The 24,352-nt window shown below is 34.5% G+C and overlaps 1 protein-coding gene across 1 annotated transcript; it reads left to right on the top strand.

The window, feature by feature from the left end:
- Positions 1–17,734: 17,734 nt before the first annotated feature.
- Positions 17,735–23,371, top strand: LOC145617022 (uncharacterized). The gene is made up of 2 exons (XM_081671725.1): positions 17,735–18,571; positions 22,892–23,371. Exons 1-2 carry the CDS (start codon positions 17,783–17,785, stop codon positions 23,369–23,371), a joined length of 1,269 nt encoding a protein of 422 aa, XP_081527851.1. The 5' UTR covers positions 17,735–17,782.
- Positions 23,372–24,352: the final 981 nt, after the last annotated feature.

Here is a 24,352-nt window from a genome sequence, read left to right as displayed (position 1 = left end):
AGTATCATTTTTTATTTATTTATTATTATTATTATTTTTTACAAAGGATACAAACAAAAACAAACAAAGTACATACTCATACTAAAGCAAATAAAATTAACCGCTGCTTCCCTAGCAATGTGATGAGCTCGATGTACACGCTGACGATCCGCCTTATGTATACTACAAAGGGTAGAGCCAAGTTGTTGAATCTTGCGGATGAGCCAAAGGTAAGCCACGTTACCTTACCTATCCCCCCGAATAAGGGTAACAAGATTATATGAATCAGTAAACATCGTGATTGAATGAAACCGACGATCTGAGGTCCATTGTATCCCATACAAGCAAGCCAAAGCCTCCGCATGTAATGCTGAAGTACAAACCTCGAAGTTACTTCCTCCAATGATTCGATCATCCAAGGGGTCAACATTATCTAGGAACCAACCCATCCCTGCATCTTGAGAGGCTTGGAACCAAGCGCCATCAATTTGTAGTGAAACTAGCGCCCCCCCCCCCCCCCCCCCATAGGTACTATGACCAAGCTGAGTTATGTAAAAACTAGGCGGAGGAGAGGCTCTGTCGTTACCTCCCGCAATATTAGGGGAACTAGAAGCATCATCCGAGGATACGAAGATTGAATGAGTTTTCATGACCTCCACAAACTGTGAGTCAAAAGGCCTGGAAGCAAAAGGATCCCTAAAGATTCTGGAATTCCGACATAACCACAAACTCCAAAGCGTACTGACAAAGGTATCTAAGCGAGCACTGGAAGGCCCATCCTAACTAATAAAAAGTCGGATATAATCTTGGATCCAATCTGAGAGAGAAGGGTGTCCATTAAATTCTGAGCGGATACCGAGGCATCCACCCCTCCAAACTGAGCGTGCATTAAAGCACATTCTGAAGAGATGTTGTAAATCCTATGGTTCTCACTGACAGAGGTCACAAGACACATCTTGTATCGAAACTCCCCGGTGATGGAGTTCCACCTTAACTGCTAGAGCTCGATGCAGCAATTTTCATGGGAACAACTTCCATTAAGGTTGTAACTGATGAGACCAAAGAACTTTCCAGAAAGAATCTGAAGAAGAAAGAGTGGAAGTAGGAGAAAGAAGTTGTTGAAGCATTGCATAGCCCGTTTTCACCGAGTACCTCCCCGATGGGTACTCTCCTAGTAACGGAAGTCTTCCTGAGTCGTATTAGGGGCCTCCAATGCAAGGATTGTTGAGGCATTCGCAGGCACAAACCAGTCGAGAACTTTAGTAGTATCTCACCCCATTGACTGAGGGCGGATGAAAAAATCGACGGTATGAGCTGCTGAATTGGCCAATGGAATTCTGGGTTTAAACTCAGGAATGCAACCACTGACCCATTTTGTAATACCCCTCATGATTGCTTTAAAGGAGTTTGATAAACTACTCATATCAACAAGATGCATCTTCCTTTTAGGGAGCTCATATGCTAAGAATACTCCTCAGTTAAGCGTGCTTGGTTGGGAGTAGTCTTGGGATAGGTGACCTCCTGGGAAGTTTTCCCGGGTTCCGCATGAGTGAGGACAAAATGCGCCGGAAGGACTTGTGTTGGTTTGTGGGGACAGTTGTTGGCCCTCGATGCGCATTTTGTGACAATAGGCCCCTCCCTAATTTGTTTGGGGTTGGGGTGTTACAAATGGTATCAGAGCAACCCTGCGACCGCGTGCTGATCGTGGATAATTAATCCTATGTCAGTCGCCTAGCGGGGGAGAATTCTGGGTCCATATGGCCGTAGCCAGACTGGATGTAACACTTTGGCTACCCAGTTGCCGTTAGGCGTAATACTGGAGTCCCTAGCTTTACAGGCGCAACGAGGGCGTTGCCGTTCTCAAGTGGGGGTGTATGTAATACCCGTCATGATTGTTTTAAAGGAGTTTGATAAACTACTCATATCAACAAGATGCATCTTCCTTTTAGGGAGCTCATATGCTAAGAATACTCCTTATTTAAGCGTGCTTGGTTGGGAGTAGTCTTGGGATGGGTGACCTCCTGGGAAGTTTTCCCGGGGTGCGCATGAGTGAGGACAAAATGCGCCGGAAGGACTTGTGTTGGTTTGTGGGGACAGTTGTTGGCTCTCGATGCGCATTTCATGACAATAGGCCCCTCCCTAATTTGTTTGGGGTCGGGGTGTTACACATTTAGCCGCCCAGCTAGAGTTGACACGCAGAAGTATCAATTAATGGAAAGGAGGAATTATATATATTCATAAAGTTGTACCACCTCCATTTATCCAAGTTCTACTCACTTTTTGTTTTCATCCGTTTTTTAAATTCTACTTACTTTTATTTTATTCTTTTTTTAGAAACCTTTTATTCATATTTTGTCATTTACTATCCCACATTCTTGCACTCAATTTTAAATAATAAATCCCTTACTATCCATCGCTCTCCTTTTTAAATAAAGTAAAAGTATTCACGTGCATTCACTTATTCTTGGTTTTTGTAGCTACAATAGTATGAGTAAAACTAAGAAAAATAAAGAGAGTATAAATTTACTATAATGATTGTAAATGATATAGGGATCAGATGATGGTTAATTGTAGATATTTTTTCTTGATTTGAGTGGATTTAGTTGTAATTGACAATATAAATTAATTTAACAAAAATTAATGTATAGTAATGGGGTTTAAAATAAAGGTTTTAATTAAGTTGGTTCTACTTTTACAATACAAAATCAAAAAACCCCTATCAATTTTTTTTATATATATATAATTGATAATTGAAGGGGGTAGGAATGAATTCGTGTCTAAATTGTGGAACGCCTAAAATAACTCTCATTCACTTTATTTTATATTTAATCAAGACACTTAAAATTATTTAGGCATTAAACCAAGCCGTGAAAATGAGTTTTTGGGTAGTCGTTCTTCTATGCGTTCTGGGAAATCAATGATTTGAGATTTTGACAAATCACAAAAAAGCAAAATAAATAAATAAATAAATAAAAAATAAAAAAATAAAAAAATAAAATAAAAATTAAACATTTGACAAATGATTGATTGACTTAGGAAACAATTTAAGCCATAAAAATAATATACGAGTAATAAAATAAAATTCGTGTATCTCAATATTATAAGCCAACTTTATTATGAGAAGTTTTATGACTTTATCCACCTATAATACCTAATGTGCTCTTTTTATGCACTCATAAAAATATGATTGTTGTACATTTTGTTTAAAAATTTATAGCACATATTAAATGCATTTAAAGTTAGTAGTTTATTGAACAAGCAAATTAAAGAAGTTCCCACACGACATACTTCCTTCGTTTCTTTATAGATGCAAAACACACTTTATCACGGTAATTAAGAAAAGTGGACCTCACATGTTGTAATACACTTAATATGAGGTTAAAAGGTTGTGTGGGTCATGTGCTTTAATTAAAGGTAATAGTACAATTGTCACCATAAAAACCTTCCTTTTATGGTGTGTTGCAACTATTGTGACATTTTCATTTTAGGGAAGTGTTACAATTTATAAAGGAACGGAGGAAGTATGAATTTTAAAGCCATTATAATACTTTGACGTACAAGACAAATTACTCAATCTTATTACTCTAATCATTATGTGTGGCGCAAGTGGTTCATAAAGTGGTTTGAATATGAAAATAGGGCCCGTTTGGTACGGTGTAAAAACATAATGATTGACATTGTGGCAAAAGCATAAAAAGGTCCGCATTGGAAAGACCATCTGTAATGCGTCAAAAACATAGGATTTTTACATGTAGGAAATTTGGGAAAATATCTTTCACAACTAGAATTGAAAATAAACACTACGAAAAACTGGAAAATTTAAGAACAGAAAGCTGCGCTGCCAAGGCATATAGGACCTGGCGCTGAGAAAACAGTGCCCATAGCAGTGCGATGGCTCTGTCGCCGTGCGACAACAATGTCGTTTGGCGACAGACTCATCATCTGGCGACATGCCCTGTTGTCTCGCGCTAAGTACTTCCAATACTGTGCTAGAAATCTACCTTAGCTTCTTGCTTCGACCATTTTTAGTACTGTTAGCTTAATTTTACTTCCTTATTGAGCTTTTCCCTCTAATCTGAACCTATATGTGTTCTACATATGGCTATAACCCTCTAGGAATGCACGCTCCATCCACCCAATCGAACGCTCATGGCAATGACGGGGTACATCCGAGTTTGTGAATTCACCAAACCATGGAAGCAAGTTTAACTTGCAGGGTCCCATCCATACGCGCCAACCCTTCCAAAGGTAAGGCTTCCGCGCGATGCATCAGGACTCATAACCATGTACCCTTTTTGTTGATCTTAAGTTTTGATGATGACTCAAGGAACCTAAGCAAACCCATAAGGACTTTAACTTGTGTCTATTAGCTTTGATGTAATTGACAGGTTCATATGTGCTAAGAAGTTCTAGAGTCAAAATGGGAGCATGGAACAAGGTCTAAGGATGAGCTGTGGATGAACATAGAAGACAATCAGAAGCCAAGTTCCTTGAGTGAGGAACTGAAGCTCCAGAGTCGAAGCTTCACAGTGTTCCAAGGAGTCTATTGTATCTTTATTATTTATTTTAGGATTCTTGTATATATGTTAAGTACATTGTTAATTGATAGGATTTAAGTGGATTCAATTTCAGTTTATAAAGATTTTATTTTCCATACTTTAACAAGTTTTAATCTTATTTAGGAAAATTATCTTTTAAGTAAAAATATCTTATTTATTAAAAGATTTTCTGGTTTAATTTTATCCTAATATTTTGGAAAATCTGACTTGGCAAAACTATTTTGAAAAACGGCTTTTTACTTGGTCAAGGAAGTTGAGAAAATAAAGGAACCACTTCCTTGTTGTGTGCTTCAGCTTGCTGCCCAAGCATCCACGAACTACACTTCCTTATTTCATGGAAGTTGTGGCTTAGTGGGAGTTAAGGCAAACGTAAGATTTTAAACCTCTTTTCTCTAGTATAAATAGGATTGGTTTTCTGTTTTAAAAAACACACTTAAGCATTACAATCCTTAGTTTTTCGTAAAGAGTCAAAAATCCACTTAAGTCCTTGAGTGTCTTTGTACTTAGCATTTTAGAGTTTTATCTTGAGTTGTATTGGGGTAGAGTTTGGGTAAACTCTAGAGTGTTTAAATTGCTTTGAGTGAAGCAAGGAGAAAGAGAGATATTCGAGAGCTCAACTGATTGAGGGATCAGTTGAGGGGGAACTTAAGTTCGTTGAGGAACTTGAGTTTAGAGTCTTAATTTGTAATAGGTTGTTTGCCCTATTATTATTATTAAGAGTTGAGATTAAAATCCCTTGTGGTCGTGGTTTTTCTTCTTGATTAGGGCCAAGAAGTTTTCCACGTAAAATCTCTCTTGCACTTTAAAGTTTTTGTTTAAGTTTCTTTAAGAATTCCGCAAAAATTACCCTAGTTCCTCCACAATACAATTCACCCCCCCTCTTGTATTGTTCATTCGAGTCAACACTCTTTGACTAGCCTTTATCCTTGAACTTTAGAGAACTAGAGCCATGGTTAGGTTGCGAACTCATTGCATCATATTGTGCTTACTTGACTACTTGTGCATTCTTTGCTTGTGCATAGCCTATGTGTGTTTACACTAACAGTTTGTTTGACTTATGCCTATGTCCAAATAAACTAATTAATGACTAAAGGACTTTGCTTAATTAATTCATAAATTAATATTAGTAATTAAAGTCTAAATAAATTAGTCAAACTTGACTTAGTACGACTATAGACTTCTCCTTTTAGAGTAAAACACTGGAAACAGATCCAGACTAATATTTCAGCAATGACGCAAAAGTTGGCCTGTGGCGCGACACGCTAGTGTCCGGCGTTATGCGACAATAATGTCGCATCGCGCTGGTTTTGGCATTTTGGACAGTTCCGTTGCTTAGGCGACGGCCCAGTTTTTTGCTCGAGCCCTCACGCTAAGTCTTTTTAATCAATTTATTAATGGCAGACACCATATTTAGTCCTTAGTTGAGTCTAAGTGATATGGATTTTAATGGATATAACCTTTAATCGCAGTTGAGAGGTTTGAAATCTTGAGTCTCGGTCAAGAAACGCTAAGCAACACGAGCTTTAAACCTAAACTAGGCCAAGAATACACAAGCACAAGCTTACGTAAAACTTTATAAATTTCAAATTAATCAATCATACTTTTCGTTAAACACCATCACGTTTTTATAAGCTAAATAATTAGCCTAAAAATCGTGTAAAACAAATTCTAATTCAACTAGGACACTAACCCTAACTTGTAAAGATAATATTTTGCACATATGATCTTTAAAGTATAGCTTATCTTCTACTAACCGAATTAAACTAACAAAAATATCCTAATAAACTCGGTCACCTAATGATAAAATTAAAAATAAAAATAAAAATAGTTATAATAACAGTATTGATGCCTTGGAACCTCATCATACTCCCCCCTCTTGAAAAAAACTTGTTCCAAGTTTTAGCAAATCATGGAACCAAGATATCATCCAAATCAACCAAACATGAACTAAAAGAATATGTTTTAATCCAACCACACCATGCTTATATTTTACACCACCATTGAATGCACCACAAACTTCAATTGAATGCTCCAAAATTTTAATTGATTACACACCTTCGTCAATGCAATTAATATAATGGAAATAATACATGGAAATATTTGTATCACAATTATCACAGTAAAAGGAAGTTGCAGAAAATTGACTTTCAGTTTCTGCTACCAAATTAGATACCACAAATGTAACCTCATCGTCAACAAAACTAGACAAATATACACTTTTGTGCTCCGTAATTTCTTTTTCTTCTACTAGTTGTTCATGAGATTGCTCTAAAATTGGATTTGTAAAGATTATCACTCGGTAAAGATACCATCTTTTCCTCATATATAGCCTCAACAATAGGTTGCTCTACTTTCTCTTTCTCAGAAGACATATCTTGTACACCACATCTCGCGTCACGTATTTGAAAACGAGCATAAATTCTATCCAAACATTCATACATTTTCTTGATTTCCATCATAAATGCTTCAAACCAAATTTGATTCTCCATGTTTATGTGGATGAGAAAACACACAAAACCAGTCCAGAAATTGATCGAACGTACGAGGACCAAAACCCAATGAAAACACCTCGAAAAATTCTGAAATTTTGTATACTGGTAGCCCTATATGTCTAAAAGACTACCAAAAATTCAGCAAAAAATTCCCATCCAAGTTATTGCAGTTTATTTTTTTCTCAACACTGCCAGATTAGGTCGATTTTTGACCAGTAGCAAAAAACGAAACCAGTTTAATAGATATGCTCCACAAAAAATTCCCAAATGTTTCAGGTGAAAACTAGACAAAAAATTAACTAATTTGTAAAAAAGAATCACCTCAAAATATTTAGAAACGAAGGAGAACCAAGTCGATCAATATGACCTTTAAACCGAGTTTTTTGACACAAGTTGTCAAACTCGTCCCTCGTCAAACACCAGCCACACCAATTTGATATGCATTTTAATGGATATAGCCTTCAATCACAATTGAGAGATTTGAAATCTTGAGTCTCTATCAAGAAACGCTAAGCAACACGAGCTTTAAACCTAAACTAGGCCAAGAATACACAAGCACAAGCTTACGTAAAACTTTATAAATTTCAAATCAATCAATCATACTTTTCATTAAACACCATCACGTATTTATAAGCTAAATAATTAGCCTAAAAATCGTGTAAAACAAATTCTAATCTAACTAGGAAACTAACTCTAACTTGTAAAGATAATATTTTGTAAATATGATCTTTAAAGTTAAGCTTATCTTATACTAACCGAATTAAACTAACAAAAATATCCTAATAAATTCGGTCATCTAATAATAAACTAAAAATAACAATAAAAATAATTATAATAACAATGTTGATGCCTTGGAACCGCATCATACTCCCCCTCTTGAAAAAAAACTTGTCCCAAGTTTTAGCAAATCATGGAACCAAGATATCATCCAAATTAATCGAACATGAGCTAAAAGAATATGTCTCCATCCAGCCACGCCATGCTTATATTTTATACCATTGAATGCACCACAAACTTCAATTGAATGCTCCAAAATGTTAATTGATGACACACCTTTGCCAATTCAAACAATATAATGGGAATAATACGTGAAAATACTTGTATCCCAATTATCACCATAAAAGGAAGTTGTAGAAATTTTACTTTTTGCTAAAAACTTAGATACCACAAATGTAACCTCCTCATCAACGAAACTAGACGTATGTACACTTTTGTGCTCCATAATTTCTTTTTCTTCTACTAGTTGTTCATGAGATTGCTCTAAAATTGGATTTGTAAGATTATCACTCGGTAAAGATACAATCTTTTCCTCGTATATAGCCTCAACAATTGGTTGCTCTAGTTTCTCTTTCTCATAAGACATATCTTGTACACCACATCTCACGTCACGTATTTGAAAACGAGCATCAATTCTATCCAAACATTCATTTATTTTCTTGATTTCCATCATAAATGCTTCAAACCAACTTTTATATCCATGTTTATGTGGATGAGAAAACACACAAAACCAGTCCAGAAATTGATCGAAAGTATGAGGACCAAAACCCAAAGAAAACACCTCGAAAAATTCTGAAATTTTGTATACTGCTAGCCCTATTTGTCTAAAAGACTCGAACAAAAATTCAGCAAAAAATTCCCAGCCAAGTGATTTCAGTTTATTTTTTTCTCAACACTGCCAGATTAATTCGGTTTTTTACCAATTGTAAAGAACGAACCCAGTTTAATAGCTATGCTGCTCGAAAAATTATCAAATTTTGCAGGTGAAAACTAGACAAAAAATTAACCAATTTGAAAAAAAGAATCACCTAAAAATGTGGATTTTGCGTGGTCGAAGATCCATTTGGTGGTTGTGCTTGGTAAACTCGTCCAAAACGAGTTAAATGATCTATCTCGTTTGGATTGGTTGTAGGACTTATGAACCAAATTTCTTCTAGAGGCTTTGAGCGTGCCTCCATTTCAAGATGTTCCATGAGTTGAGCTTGATGCCATTGTTCATCTAAGGAGAGATTTTATAAGTCTTGTGACTTCCCCAAGAAATGATCCCAATCAAGCGCTCCATTTGTTTCATTTTGTAAACAAGATGGAGATGGGACGGCGGCATACTTAGAGACATATAAGTCTTGAAAGTCGTCGTCCCATAGCCCACATACTTCATTAGTTGCCCCTATGAGTATTGTGGGTAGAGATTCTCCTGGTGTGATATAGTTCAATGGATTGAATATATCGCTTCCCATATGGTCCTCATCGATGTGAAACACCCTTAAGGGGGATGCATTATTATTTGGTTTAGGCGTGGGAATTCTCCCATCGTCTACCAATCCTGTATTTTGTGTTTCAAGACAAAGCAACGTTCAGTATCGTGTCCATTGCCTTTATGATAAACACAATAAGCATTACCATCCCAATTAGGAAATCTTCTTTCTGGTGGAGTGGGTGGTGTTGGTCCTGTTGGTGCAAGTAAGCCTTTTTCATTTAGCTTTTCTAGCAATTCTTTATAGCTTACAGGAAATGGAGTAAATTTTCTTTTTTTTGTCCATCTTTTCCTAGGATCATTATATTGATTGGTGTTATGGTATTGCGTGGAGGTCGCAAATACGTCAATAAAGGATGATGTGCCATCATTCCCCTTCTTGTAGTTATTTTTAGGTTGATGATGATGAGGCTTATTTTCTTTTTCTTTAGCAAGATCATCTTCAATCCTAGTAGCCACGGAATAGACCTTTTGAAAAATGTCTAAACCAAGGTAACGTAGATGTTTGTTGTACTTTTCATGACAATTGTTAAATTTTTGTACTAGCTCGATTTTGGGCGGCCTTTGGGAAAGGTGGGCTTCCTTTTCTCGCCATCTACCATAGAAAGCAAGGAAACATTCATCGTTGCCTTGCTTAAGCATTTCAAGTTCACGTAGAGTGGACTTGAACTCTACGTTAATCTCATATTGGGTAATGAAAGCCGAAACTACATCTTCCCATGTTGCTTTGAATTTTGGGTTTAGCCCATAGTACCATTCTCTTGCGGTTGGGTCTAGAGATAAAGGGAAAGTCAAAGCGTAAAGCTTAGGATCAACTCCGTTTAGTGCCATGGTGCCAGTAAAACACATTAAATGATTTTGTGGATTATTGGTCACCTTGAATATTGGCAAGTCCGTAGCTACGAACTTTTCTGGTAAAGCAAGTCCTACGGGAGGAGCAAACTTTTCTGCGTCAAAGTACTTGTTCCCCATTGTAGAACGAAGAACTAGCTTCTCTAACGACTTTTCTTTGATGGATAATTGTTTCATCTTTTCTTGTAAGGCTAAAGCTTCAACATTTTTCTTACTAGCCTTTTCGATTTTCTTAATTTTTTTTTCTCATCTTGTTGAGCGTTTTCTTCTCTAAAACGAAGAATCTCCTCTTGACGTTCTTGAATGGTTGACATCATTATTGGACTAGGTCTAGTTGTCGAAGAAGAATGGTTTGAAAGGGTTTGATCTTTAGGTGGTAAACGTAGAAGGCGAGCGCCCAGGAGTCTTCTTTCCCAGGATTGGAAACTGGCCCTAAAGAAGTATGAAAGGATAAGTAAACCAATATGCTTGCTTAGAAGGGGAAGAAGGAAAAGAAAGAAAAAAGGAAATGACGCAAGATATATTCGAACGGATAACATTGCCCTTAACAATTCTTGAATAAAGATATCGGTTTGACGAATCAAATTATTTTTTGCAAAATCAAAACTGATTCGTACAGTGGGCGCACGCAAGTAATAGAGTTGCGCGCGGATGTCGCGCGCAACTAATTTTCTTGCGCTGGGTGTGGTCGCGCAACTCTGTGAGTTGCGCGCGCCACCTGCTCGTATGACTTTTTTTATTCGAGCGTTTTTTTGTTTTTATTTTCCCCTCCTTTTTTTTACATCGTTCTTTTTTTTTTTTGTTTGTTTTTTTTTATGTTTCGCGTTGAATATGACTCTAAATTACGAAGAGACGACTTCGTAATTGGGAACCTAGACAAAACTAAAAAAAAAAGAAAGAAATCTATCCTAACACGTTGCATATAGTCACGTAATCACATAAGCATGCCACAACTTATAATTCACGTATTGCCATTCTAAGGTCGAAAAAGGCTTGGGTGTCCAAGGTACCATATCTTAAGAAAAGACGCACAAATCAATCACTCAACGAGTTGACTCATGACATCGCTCTCCCAACATTTTGTTGGTGATATGGGTGGGATGATTGTTATTGATTTCGGGATAAAAGCCTGGTGTTGGCAACCCCTAGTCAATGAGCCAATCCCCAAGGTTTAAGTGTGCTATACTTATGCATGATGCAATGTTGCTTGTTTGGCTTTTACTTTCGTGCAAAAGGAAGATATTATGCATTCAAGTCTCACTCTCTAACTAGAGATTATCCAAGTTAGCTCTCGTTACAACCCATAGGTAACCTGGTGTTGGATACCTTGAACCATAACTACGAACTAATCATGTAACCTCTAAGTCCCCAGTGGAGTCGCCACTGTAAGGAGGGTGTTCCCATCGTAGGGGATCCTTCTCCTTAGATGCCCAAGGCCCTTTAAAGCCTAGGAATTTACACTTGTTAGGGTGTATTAGGATTTGAATTCCTGACTGTTTGGGAGACCTTGAATTAGAGATGATTCTATCATACACGGTTTTTTGCAAGAAACAAGTAGGAGTCGCCAATGAGTTTTAGGAAAACCCATAAACCTCGTTCATGCCTTTCTCCCAAGTAAAGTTCAAGGGATATTAAGTTTACCCATGCCCAAATTGGTCTAGAAACCAGAAATGAGTTGGGGAGCGAGGGTACTAAGATAACGTTCCCTTTTGAGGGGAATCGCGATCCTAGCCCTAGTGCGGCCTCTACCATCTCTTCCTTTGCATAATTTCATTACCAAACAATATATGCAACGTGATTCCTAAAACTATGTTAATTGATTTTATTTACACACATTAAATCACGTAGGAATTAGATCGTAAGGTCGTTATTCTTATTTAATTAAATTCGTGAAAAGAACAATAAAATAAACAATGTTCACCTTGACTTAAGTGATCAACCAACAATTATTTTATTCAATTCTAATCTTGATTAACGAAAGAATACTATGTGAAATTAATTAATTTATTATTTTAAGGTGATCAAACAACACTAATTAATTAATTAAAGTTCTTTTAAACAATGAAAATAATGGTGATTTAACTAAGTGCTCGGGAATTTACCACTTCTCTTTGCTAGATCTCCGTTTAGAACACTTATGGACTTCTTCTTGTTGGGGAACCTCTACCATAGTAACAAAATATCGAAAAGGGTGAGTGTTTAGGACAAGAGGGTTTGGATGCACAAGTTCACAAGTATTCTGCCAGGATTTAGGTTAATTTTCTGTGTATTGAAGCCTCGTATTAAGGTCTTATTTATAGGGAATGATTAGGTTTAGGGTTTAGAGCATTCTGCCGCAGCAGGTGTCGCGCGCAAGTGAATAGGTCGCGCGCGGCTGTCGCGCGCAACTATTTGTCTCGCGCGAACCTATTTGTCTTGCGCGCAGCTCTATGGTAAGATTCGATTTTCCAATATTTTAATATTCTGAATCTTTCGCGAGCATATCTCCAGAAATTGCGCGGGGTGCCGCGCGCAACTGAAGGCTGCTGAGCGCGACTTTGTGAGATGCGCGCGACATTTTCCGCGGCAGCTTTTATTTTAACTTAGACGCTCCTAAATCCGTCATTATTGGGTTTTAAGCACGGGCTTAAGCCTAATTATGATCGGGTTTAGTTGATTGGACCTTGTGTTGGCCTTGTTCTTTTATTTGGGCTAGTCTTTTGTGTTTTGTTGCTTAACCAGTTATCCATAAGCATTCTTCACTTCGATCCAACACGAAGATGGTTTTATTTATCATCATTACACTTCCTGTCGGGACAGGAGGCCAAAAGTAGATGTCTACAATAATCATATATCCTAACTATATATTCACTAAATAATATCTTAACATAAAATAAATCCAAATATATTATTCTACTAATAACATAAATACGGAAAATATATCGCACATAAATATTTTTCAATATCTCATATCTCTAACACCCTCCTGCAATTGTAACGACACTATCACGAACGTTAGGATTGAAAATTCGTCAATTTGTTGAACTCGAATGAGTTACACTACTGTTAGTTGAGACGAACACTACAAGAGGGGGGGGGAATTGTATGTTAGTTCCTAGTGACTACCACTAGTAGAAAAAAGCAAAAAGGCATCGCTCAATGGCCACCGGTTTTCAAAAACCGGTGGCAAAAATAGGGGAAAAAATGGGCGGGATTTTGAGGGATTAGTATTGCCACCGGTTCGGTTCGAACCGGTGGTTTTTCTATTTAAAAAAAAAAAAACACGGCCTTTTCTTATAAAACCCACCCCCTTTTCCCAAACCCTAGCCCCTAAGCCGTTTCTCCTCTCCTCCTTCCTCCTTTCTCTCTCCTCCTCCTTCCTCCTTTCTCTCTCCTCCTCCTCCTTCCTTCTCGTTCTCTCTCATGCACTCCGACCCCCTCCATCTGTTTGTCTCCATCAGTTCTCCTCCTCTTTCTCATCTCGTTTGATCTCATCGATCTCCTTCTCGCCTCCATCTTCTCTTTCATTTCCACCACCACCAAGACCACCGCCGCATCAAAACCACCACGAAGACATGCATGAGCACCAACGATTTTACCACCACCGCAACTATAATACCACGAACACATGCATGAGCAACACCAACTTTATTCGAGGTTAGGGTTTGATTTTAATCAATTTCAATTCGATTTTATTCGATTTCTTTTGGGTTTTTTTTGGGCTTATTTTCTGATTTTATATGTGTTTTTAATTGATGTTATTCGATTTCTTCTGGGTTTTTTCTAGTTTTTCAATCGAATTTTTCTGGGTTTTTAAATCGAATTTTCTGAGTTTTAAAACTGGTTTTAATTCGATTTTTAATGATTTTAATTCGATCTTGTTCTGGGTTTGCTTTTTTATGGGTTTTTTTACATGCATAGTGTTCTGGGTTTTTTTTTGCGCTTTTAAATCGAATTTTTTCTGGGTTTTTCAATAGAACTTTTCCGGATTGTTAAATTAAATTTTCTGAGTTTATATGTGTTTTTAATCGATGTTATTCGATTTCTTCTAGGTTTTTTTTTCTAGTTTTTCAATCGAATTTTTCTGGGTTTTTAAATCGAATTTTCTGAGTTTTAAAATTGGTTTTAATTCGATTTTTATTGATTTTAATTCGATCTTGTTGTGGGTTTAATTCGGTTTTATTTATGGGTACATGGTACATGCTTTTTTCTGGGTTTTTTTTTTACATGCATAGTGTTCTGAGTATTTTTTTTCGCAGCTTATGTATTTTAATTGATTTATTTTTTTGTTTTAATTGATGCAGGTATATTGATTTAGATCTTAAATCAAAGAATCAAGATGCAGGAATATTGATTTAGATGCATATGGCGTTTCATATTTTTTTGATGTTGTAATTTTTTTTTATTTATATTGTAATTTTATTTTTTAATTTATATGTTGTAATTGTTCAACAATATTGATTTATATTGCAAATTTTTTTTTTAATTATATGTTGTCATTTTTCGATTATATATGGATTGATATTATTCGGTTTATATTTTGATGTTTATATTTTTTTTTTTGACTTAATTTTCCTATTATATTTCTTTTTTAAAAAAGACAAAAAAAAAAAAAAATTATGTGTACATGTTATTGCCACCGGTTAACCGGTGGCAAAAATAATTAATACCAAAAAAAAAGCGCGAAGCGATAATTGCCATCGGTTAACCGGTGGCAATAAATAATATTACCACCGGTTAACCGGTGGCAATACCTTTTTTTGCCACCGGTTTTGAACCGGTGGCCTTTCTTGTGGTCATTGCCACCCCCCAAATGACCACCGGCTCAAAACCGGTGGCATAGGGGGGTTTTGAACCGGTGGCCAAATGATATTTTCGTCTAGTGTACTTTTGCGGAATTATAAAACAATGCATATAGGAACTTGCAAAGACACACAGATTTTACGAGGAAACCTTCTAGGGCCCAACTGGAAGTAATACCTCGACCCTATCTTAGGGATTCCAACCACAAAACAACTTCACTATAATAGGGCAAACACCAAGTTACAACCTACTATAATCAGACCTTTACTCACAAGTTTCAGAACGAACTTGCTACTCAGTAGGACCCTATCCTACCCAATCTAAGTCCCACACTTAGATTCACTCGTACTCCCAAAGTACTAAAACTCTCAGCTTCACACTAGAAGCTTACACAAAACTGTATGTAAATATTAAACACACAAACACCCAAATAACCCAACCAATACAAGTAATGATACCTAGCATATGTTAGGCAAGCTATGCAAGAAACCCGAAACTAATATGACAAGGTTAGAAGCTTGGAAAACTTACACAATTAAAGCTCTGTGATTTCTCCACGCATAAACTCACAAAAACGTAATAAAATTCGATCTCTACAATTTATACAAGTACAACTTGTATAGCAAGTAGATTTTCAAAAAGATAAAGAAGTTAACTTGCCTTATCTCAAAAACACGATTTAAGTAAATCAATTTGAGAAAATCTTTTTCGGAAAAATAAGATAGAAAGAAAGATATTAAAAAGAATAAAATCTTTTTAACAAACTGATTTTAAGAAACAAGTTTTAAATAAAATCATTTCATAAAATCTATCTTTTTATCTTTTCCAATTTTATCTTATTTGCCAAACAACTAGTCACGCTTCTAATAAATTTCGTGCATGTCCTACTTAACATATTTAATAATAAATCTAGAAGATAAAATCTTAACTAAATAATATTGTTGCGCCGCGAATCTGGATAAGTAGGTTACTTGGGCTTCACGCAGACTAAGTTCCTCAAGGAACTTACTGTCTTCACTTGCAGTCCAGGCTGACACCTCAGCATGCTGTCTTCAAGTTCCTGTTAAGGAACGATCCTGTTAGGGAACTTAGTTCTTGTTAGAGAACTCTTCTTCTTCTTCTCTGTTTAACTTTCTCTTTAAAGGCTTCCTCATGTCTTCTTAGTTTAAGTTACTTCTTCCATCACCAAGATCTATTTCACCTATACTAATCAAACACTTATAAACCTTCATTAGTTGAGTTTGCTTTAGTTTAAGTTCATCATCATCAAAACCTTTAAGCTTCAACAACTACTCTATTGATGTTGCCTTCAATTTTTCTTTTTCAATGATGAGGTTCATCTTTTTCGAACTCATCTGTCATCAATAAAACAGGAACGTCATTCTTTTTGAACTTGCAATTATAACAATGTTTGGTTTTTTTGGAGCAAAACTGTGCTCAAATCAAATATTGGTTTTTCAGAGTAAACCACACTCAAATCTTTTATTGGTCTTTCAAAGTAAGCCACACTCAAATCTTTTAATGGTTTTTCAGAGTAAACCACACTCAAATCTCTTAATGGTCTTTCAGAGTAAACCACACTCAAATCTCTTAATGGTCTTTCAGAGTAAACCACACTCAAATCTCTTAATGGTCTTTTAAAGTAAACCACACTCATATCCAAAGGAGCAAAATCATGCTCGAATCAACTGACAAAAAAAAAAAAAAAAAAAAAAAAAAAGGTTGCACAGCGGAATTTTTGGGTAAAATTTATGGGTCCCGCTGTGAAAGAGATAATAGAATGATTTGTATTGCTTTCTTATTATTCATCCATAGGTAGAGTATTTATACAAAACCTACGCTTATAAGATAGGAAACAATATTCCTAAAAGATATCCTACCATAATCATATATCCTAAAGATATTCACTAAATAATATCTTAACATAAAATAAACCTAAATATGTTATTCTACTAATAAGGTCAAAACGAAAAATATATCACACATATATATTTTCCAATATCTCATATCTCTAACACATTGAAAATCAATCTAAATAATCTCGTGGCAAATTCCATTAATTCCTTGATGCATTCCATTAATTCCTTGATGCTTTAAGAATTAAGATCTATCAATGGTACGAAACTATACCAAAATACAATTAAAAGGTACAATTTTAAGGGTAGTGTCAAAATAAATTGCAACTAAACTATCAATGAATTATTTAAGAAAATATTTGAATTTGGGTCATATGACTTTTGGACTTGTGTGCTACCTATTAACTTTTAAGTATAATTGGACTAATTATATAGATATAGATCGAAATGTTGGGTCCAATGTGATAATAATTAAGAAGAAATCAGGCCGGATCAATTTTGCCATGTCTAAAAATTGCCCCTTAGCTTTAAATCAATACTCTCGGTGTATTGAATATCCTGGCCTACTCAGAACTTAGATATGTAACACATGTTAATTACAATATTCAATTCTTAAACATAAAGAAGAATTGCAAATTAATAACTATATCTTTACATGGACAATCAATGGTGTGAATAGAAAAAAACATTGTGTTAACAAAAGGAATCATATTCTCCATCATAATGAAAAGAATCAAATAATGAAACATTGATAAATTAAAGTAAAAACGATACATGTTAAAGGAGTAATCAAAAAGCTAATTTTCCATGAAAATTCCTTGTAAAGAAACGAAAATCCCAAGAAATACACCAAGTAAAGGCAAAGAATAGTATACGTCACATTTTAAATAACCCTACGCATATATATACACACACACATTATCATCAAACAAATTAAACCTATGTTTTATTCAATCCCAACCATATTGTACAAAATATTCTCTAAACTAACTTTCAATCAAGTTTCCTAAAATGTCTAGCTCTGAGTCAAGAGCAAAGATGATAAGCCCTTTGATAGTAAGAGCTGGAATCCCAGCTGCTCTTTCTGTTGCAGCTTATGTTTGTGCAAGGATCATGTCGAAACAATGGACTAATGCGACACCATCTCCATCGGATGAAGAAAATTATCGTTACGATAGTCTTAATCCAATTTATGATGATCAATATAATGAAGATGATTCAAGTTTGCAAGCTCAAGGTGGTGATAGTAGTAGTAACTTAGAGGACAAGTTACTAGAGCTTGGAATTCATATCGAAAATCTTCAAAAGAGGGAAAGGGATTTGATGAGGCAATTTGTTCGATATCGAGGTATGAAGGAAAAAGAATTCATGTTGATGGAGATGAAGTCTAAGATGATGTTAGAAAAAGCTCAAGCCGAGTTCTTGCTAAAAGAGATGTCATTTGTACAAGAAGAGAGCCAAAGGATTGGAAGTTTTATCTTAGAGTACATTAAAATTGTGCAACAACTTGAAGAATCTAAGAAGGAAAATGGGTTGCTTGAGAGGAAAGCAAGGAAGTTGTGCAAAAGAGCAAGACAAAGATTGAAGATTATAAGGGAATTGAAGTTGAGGATTCAAGCAAGGGAAGAAGAGGTGTTAAACAATCAAGAAGAGATTCAAAAAAAGGATGATCTAATTCAAGAATTGGAAGATGAAATTAATCAAATGAAAGAGGTTATTGATCATTTACAAAGAGAGAAAATTGAGGTCTCCAATAATAAGCTTGAAATTGATGAAAATTTATGTTCATCAAATCCAACGGTATGTTCTTTCTTCCATGCATTAAATTAAAAAAATTAGGGGTAAAGACAATTTATAAAAGTTTGAAAGAAATGCATAATTTTTTTTGTTTTTATTTTTAAAAATAGATTTGGGATTACATCATAATTGGTCAACACACATACACATTTTTTTTTTTTTTTTTTTTTTTTTTTTTTTTTTTTTTTTTTTTTTAATGATCTTATGTCTAAACTATTGAAAATGTGACAATTTTATATTAGCTATGCCGAATTATAATTGTGATTCATCATGGCATAATTTTTTATACGAGTACTTTCTTAGCTTATCCTAGCATACAAATGAATACGATTACACTTTCATTTATTTAAATTGGGATATGAATTTGGGGTACAAAGTAGGCCTGTTCACGGATCGGATATCCAATCCGAAATGTGATTTCGGATCGGATATCCGAAGACTCGGATATCAAAAATTGATATCCAAATCCGATTTGAAAAATTCAGATTTCCGATATTCGGATATCCAAAATTTTCGGATCGGATGCTTCGGATATCCATTATCCAATATTAAGTAAAATTGTTATGATTACTTTCTAAATTTCACTAATTTTACCGTTTTTTATCGCTAAGTTGTACAAAATATTTTAACAAAAATAGTAGTGCTTTTGCAATTAATATTATCATAAAATATATTAAGAATATTACAATAAGTTAATAATACAGGGTTAGTTTTATATGAACAATTTAAAATTTTTATATATATTTCACTATTTTAGGCTTTATATTTCGGATATCTTTCGGATATCGGATATCCGAAATTATGAAAATTAATATCCAAATTCGCATCCGATATCCGCTTTTTTGGATCGGATATCCGATCCGAAATGAAAACTCGGATCGGATATCCAAAAATTCGGATCAGTTGCGGATCGGATTCTCGGATAGTTTTGTACAGGTCTAGTACAAAGTACAACATATTAATGAATTGTAAGCTTCTCCATCTAGCTATCTGTTATTAGTGTGCGTCAACTAGGAATGGCAACGGATCGGATTCGGGTCGGATTTGGCTAAATCCGAATCCGATCCGTTTAGTAAATGGACCCTGGATTCGGATCCGAATCCGAGTCCGAATCCGAAAAGTCCGAGTCCGAATCCGATCCGACTCGTAATTTTCGGATCCGAATCCGGTCCGTTTATACGGACCTCCGAAATGATCCGATTATTTTTTTTTATTTTGTAATGTCATATACCTATAATTGCTTGTATTGTCATACCAAGGTAAGTATAATTATAACATATTTAAATAATGTACTAAGTTATATAACAAATTTTTGCTACAAACAAGCAAACAATTGTCCCAAGTTATAAAGCATATGCTCATAGTATCGGATTCGGACTCGGATCGGACTCCGTCGGACTTTGCGTAGGGTCCAAGTCCGATCCGCCTCCTATTCGGATTCGGATCTATTTTATCGAATTCGGATTCGGACTAATTTTAAACGGATTCGAATCGGATTTTTTTCTTCGGATCGGATCGGATTCGAATCGAACTCGAATTAAATTGCCATCCCTAGCGTCAACCTTTAAAATGATCGATCAATTCAACTAAACATTTTCTATACTTAAAGTCTATAATGATTTCATGAAACCATTTTGATTTAGCATATTAATAGCAATTATACAGTACACAATTTAGAACATTAGAATATAAGCTTTGAGAACATAATCCAACTTTAAGAATTACAAATTAATAATATACTCCTATATATGTAATTAATGTAAAGTGTAGACAGAAAAACAATATTCTAAAACATTTGAATCTTTGTTCTTTTCATGCTTTTGCAAGTCATTATAGAGGAAATAAGCATTTAGCATTCTGAATTGTCACACTTTAATGTAAAGTTAAACTTACACCTCCTTTGGTTGATTTAAAAATTCAAAAGCTGCATGTAGAAATAAGAAACTTTGTGCTAAAGAAAGTAATGCCATATCCGTAAAGTATAGGTTAGTCAATTATGGAGTAGTAGTCATCCGAGTCTAGCTGTAACATTATAAAAAATGTACAAATTACATTATTAACGTGACTAATTCACTACTACAAAAACAGGCAAAGAGACCCGTCCAAATATACCTTAGAGACCATTCTTGGACGGGTCTCTATCTCAGGGGTCTGTTTGATAAAGAGACCCGTCCAAATGGGGTGGATTGTTTGAAAAAAGGAGAGACCCGTTATTGCGGAGATGGGGTTTGTTATGTCGACAAAGTGAATTAAAACTAAATATTGAAAGAGAGCCGTTACTAGAAAAATGGGGTCTGTTTGTTGAATGAAAGAGATCCGTCATAACAGAAATGGGGTCTGTTTATTACATATAAGAGACCCCAATTGAAAGATAAGGGGTCTCTTAGATATTTGAATTTTTAAAAACAAAATTGGTTTAGAGCGCTTTTTTTTTTTGTTATTTCGAATTTTAAATTTGAAATTTGAAATTTTAGGCTCGATTAAAATTGGCGGAAATGTAAATAAATTAAATCAACCAATGTGAAATTTCATAAAACAAATACGAATCATTAACTAATTAACCAATTACAAACTAATTGAAAATTACAAGTATAGACTAAGTAAAATTAACATCTAAAGTACAAGTCTTTCAAAAAAAAAAAAATAATAAATAACATCTACAAGGTTACACCAACTTAAATAAAAATTAACAAGTATGAGCTAATAAACTTGGTGGTGGAGTTTCATATGCCGATTTGTAATCCTCATTCCTCAAAACTCGATAAATCCAAAGTCATCATTAAATCTACAATTCAAGTTCATTTCAAAGTCAGTACATGCATATAATGAAATTAAACAAATACAACTCGTTTTTACGGTACATGCATACCAAATTCATCTCAGAAAGCATTTGTCCAAGGTGTGTACATCATAAACTAAATGGAATCACTCAATAATGAATATAACTTAAAATTCATAATTACTTCACTCAATCAAATTCATGTTCTGACTTATGCCCATCTAATTAATTTTGATGTATCAAATAATACAATCAAAGAAATCCAATTAAAAAAATTCCAAATTCCCAGAAGGGCAAGATAGAGAAATTAAAACATAGAATAAGGTATTAGTGATAAAACATAGAATAGGATATTAGTGAAATTATACTTCCCAAGTGAAAAAAAAAAACCCAAGAATTAAAAATACGAATTCTTTCAACAAAAAATATCAATCTTTAGATCTCTTCAAACAAAAATCATCTAAAGAATTAAAATAATAACCTCCCATTTTACTCAAAACAACAAAAATTGCAATTAACAACATTGGATATGAATTGCAGTGAATGAACAAATTAGCAATTGGATACAAAAATTACCTTCAAATATTTAAGAGTAGATACAAAAATAAGTTGTTATTATTGTGTGGTTGATCGCCTCTTGAATCGGTGGTGACATGCTAGGATGAAATCTAGGATGAAATTGGTAAGATCAAGATGTTCCAATTTATGGGCTTTAGAGGGAGAAAGGCGTTATTAACTAAGAAATTAAAAAGAAAGAGAGTAAATAATGGAGTGGAGTCTGTGGTCTGTAGACTTGTGAGTATATGAAGGCTCCTCAAAGTGATAAAATTGTACAAGAAGGTAAAGGTAAAAGACCCGTTTAATCTAATAACAGGACTGCAATCTCTTTTTTGTTTTTTTATTCATAAAGTAGTGGGCCCTACTAAATTTTAAAGACCCGTCAAATTTGACAACGGGTCTCTTCTTTTTGGCACTATTTTTCCCCCAACTAAAGAGACCCGTTACCCCTCATATTAGATCTCTTACATCAAATAGACCTATTATTGAGATGACGGGTCTATTATAAGGGATCTCTTTTCCAAATTTTGTAGTAGTGATTTATTTTGACTGGAGCTCAGAAAGTGTACGAATATGAAAAAATATTGACTTGTTGCAATTTGATCTATTGTTAGTGAAATCTTGGTGCAGTATGAATTATATATTGTCACCAATTGAAGCGCTTAGAACTATATATATATATATGCAATAATTCATGTGATAGAATTAATCAACAAAGTATCAATTATTCTTATTGATATTAAGAATTTTTGAACGTAACATAAAATTATAGATAACTTATTAGCAATTGTGCATGCTTGAAAGTATCATTTATACAAGTATCTAACCTTAGGAAAATTTATACATATTGCTACTTAATTTCTTATAACTTTTCAACCAATTATAATGATCATATATAGCACCATCATAACGTATAATCGAAAATTTTTCTATACAATAAGCCACTTGATATTATAAGTTTGACCTTACTTTAAACTTGCATGTAGAATGTTGAGATAGAAGTTGTAACAAAGGAGGAGCATGAAAGGGTCTTACAAGAGCTAGAACAACTTCAAAAAGATCGAGAAGCCGAGGCAAGTGAATTAACATACCTAAAATGGAGCAATGCATGCTTAAGACATGAACTATTAAGGTGCCATGAGCTAAACAAAGGAGAAAATGGGAACCAAGCCGAGGAAATCGAGTCATTGGAAGATCACCATGGTGAAAATGAAGACAATTATGATTGCAATAACAAAGCACTTTCGGTTCATAATGATCATGAGCTTTGTTTGAGTACTAATAATGGTCATCCATCGAGGAGGCGTCGATTTATTCGTAAGGTAAAGAAATGGGTTGAAGGAGGAAAAATGGATGAAAAAGAAAAGGATGAAGTTAAGTGTTTTGTTAATAAGCTTTGTGTTTCTCATGAGGAGGTTCATGATAACTTATTTGTTCATGAAAGGATGTCTTACTCTAGTGTTTAGTTTCAAATGCCTCTTCATTTAATTTGTGTATTGTTAATTAACTTTCAATTCTATAAATGATGTGATCTTATCATACTTTATAACATCAAAAAGTGTGGTTTCATGTAAAATCGATAAAATCAACTTAATTTGCCCCTCCTCTTCGAAATTCGAATTAAGAAAGGGTTTTTTTTTCTTCGTATTTTTATGTTTAATTTGTGAGTGAAATTTTCCATGCTCTTATAATTCATTACATAAAATTTGGTCACATCATGTAGCTGGCGCTACACAAAACATGTTGGTATCACTTATGAGTATATATATATATATATATATAAAATATATATGTTACAAAAATAATATTTATAGGATAAGCAAAATTTATTTACATATTATATACCAATATAGATTTTCGATGAATGCTACGTAATTCTTTTCAAGTTCATTTATTTGATGGATATGTGTACAATCTTAAAAGAAAATAAAATTTATGCTACCTCAAAGATGTAAATTAAAAGAAGTATGGTCCTTAATATCTGTAGTAAAGAGGACATATATAACAATCATGCATAACACTTAACAACCATGGTATCATCAAGCGGGTGTCAATTTGGGATATTGGGTTGGGTAAAGTCTAGCTTAGTCCATTTTGATTTAATTGATTTGGATTTAAGCAATACTAAATCATAGGACACATCCAAGTTGAAATTTGCTTCGGGTCATTTTCAAATTTGGTCGGATTTAGTCAAATTGGGTCAGTCTATAATACTTAGTATGTATTAATAATTTTATTTATAGTTAAAACTATCAATAAGAAGGACAAAAAAAAATAAAGGAAAAGTTCATACTTCATCATGTTACTTCTTCACTCATGATATCGTATAATATATCAACCATAGATCCATTACAAAACTTACAATACACTTCAAAATGTGTGTGAATGTTTTTTGTTGACGATTTGGACATGGCCGCTGCATGAGTTGCTTTGGGCTTCTCACATGC

The sequence above is a fragment of the Chenopodium album genome, chromosome 26 (assembly GCF_948465745.1).
Source record: "Chenopodium album chromosome 26, dcCheAlbu1.1, whole genome shotgun sequence".
NCBI classification, from domain to species: Eukaryota; Viridiplantae; Streptophyta; class Magnoliopsida; order Caryophyllales; family Amaranthaceae; genus Chenopodium; species Chenopodium album.
The sequence above is the reverse complement of the archived record's forward strand: the minus strand, read 5'-3'. Positions and strand labels throughout refer to the sequence as shown.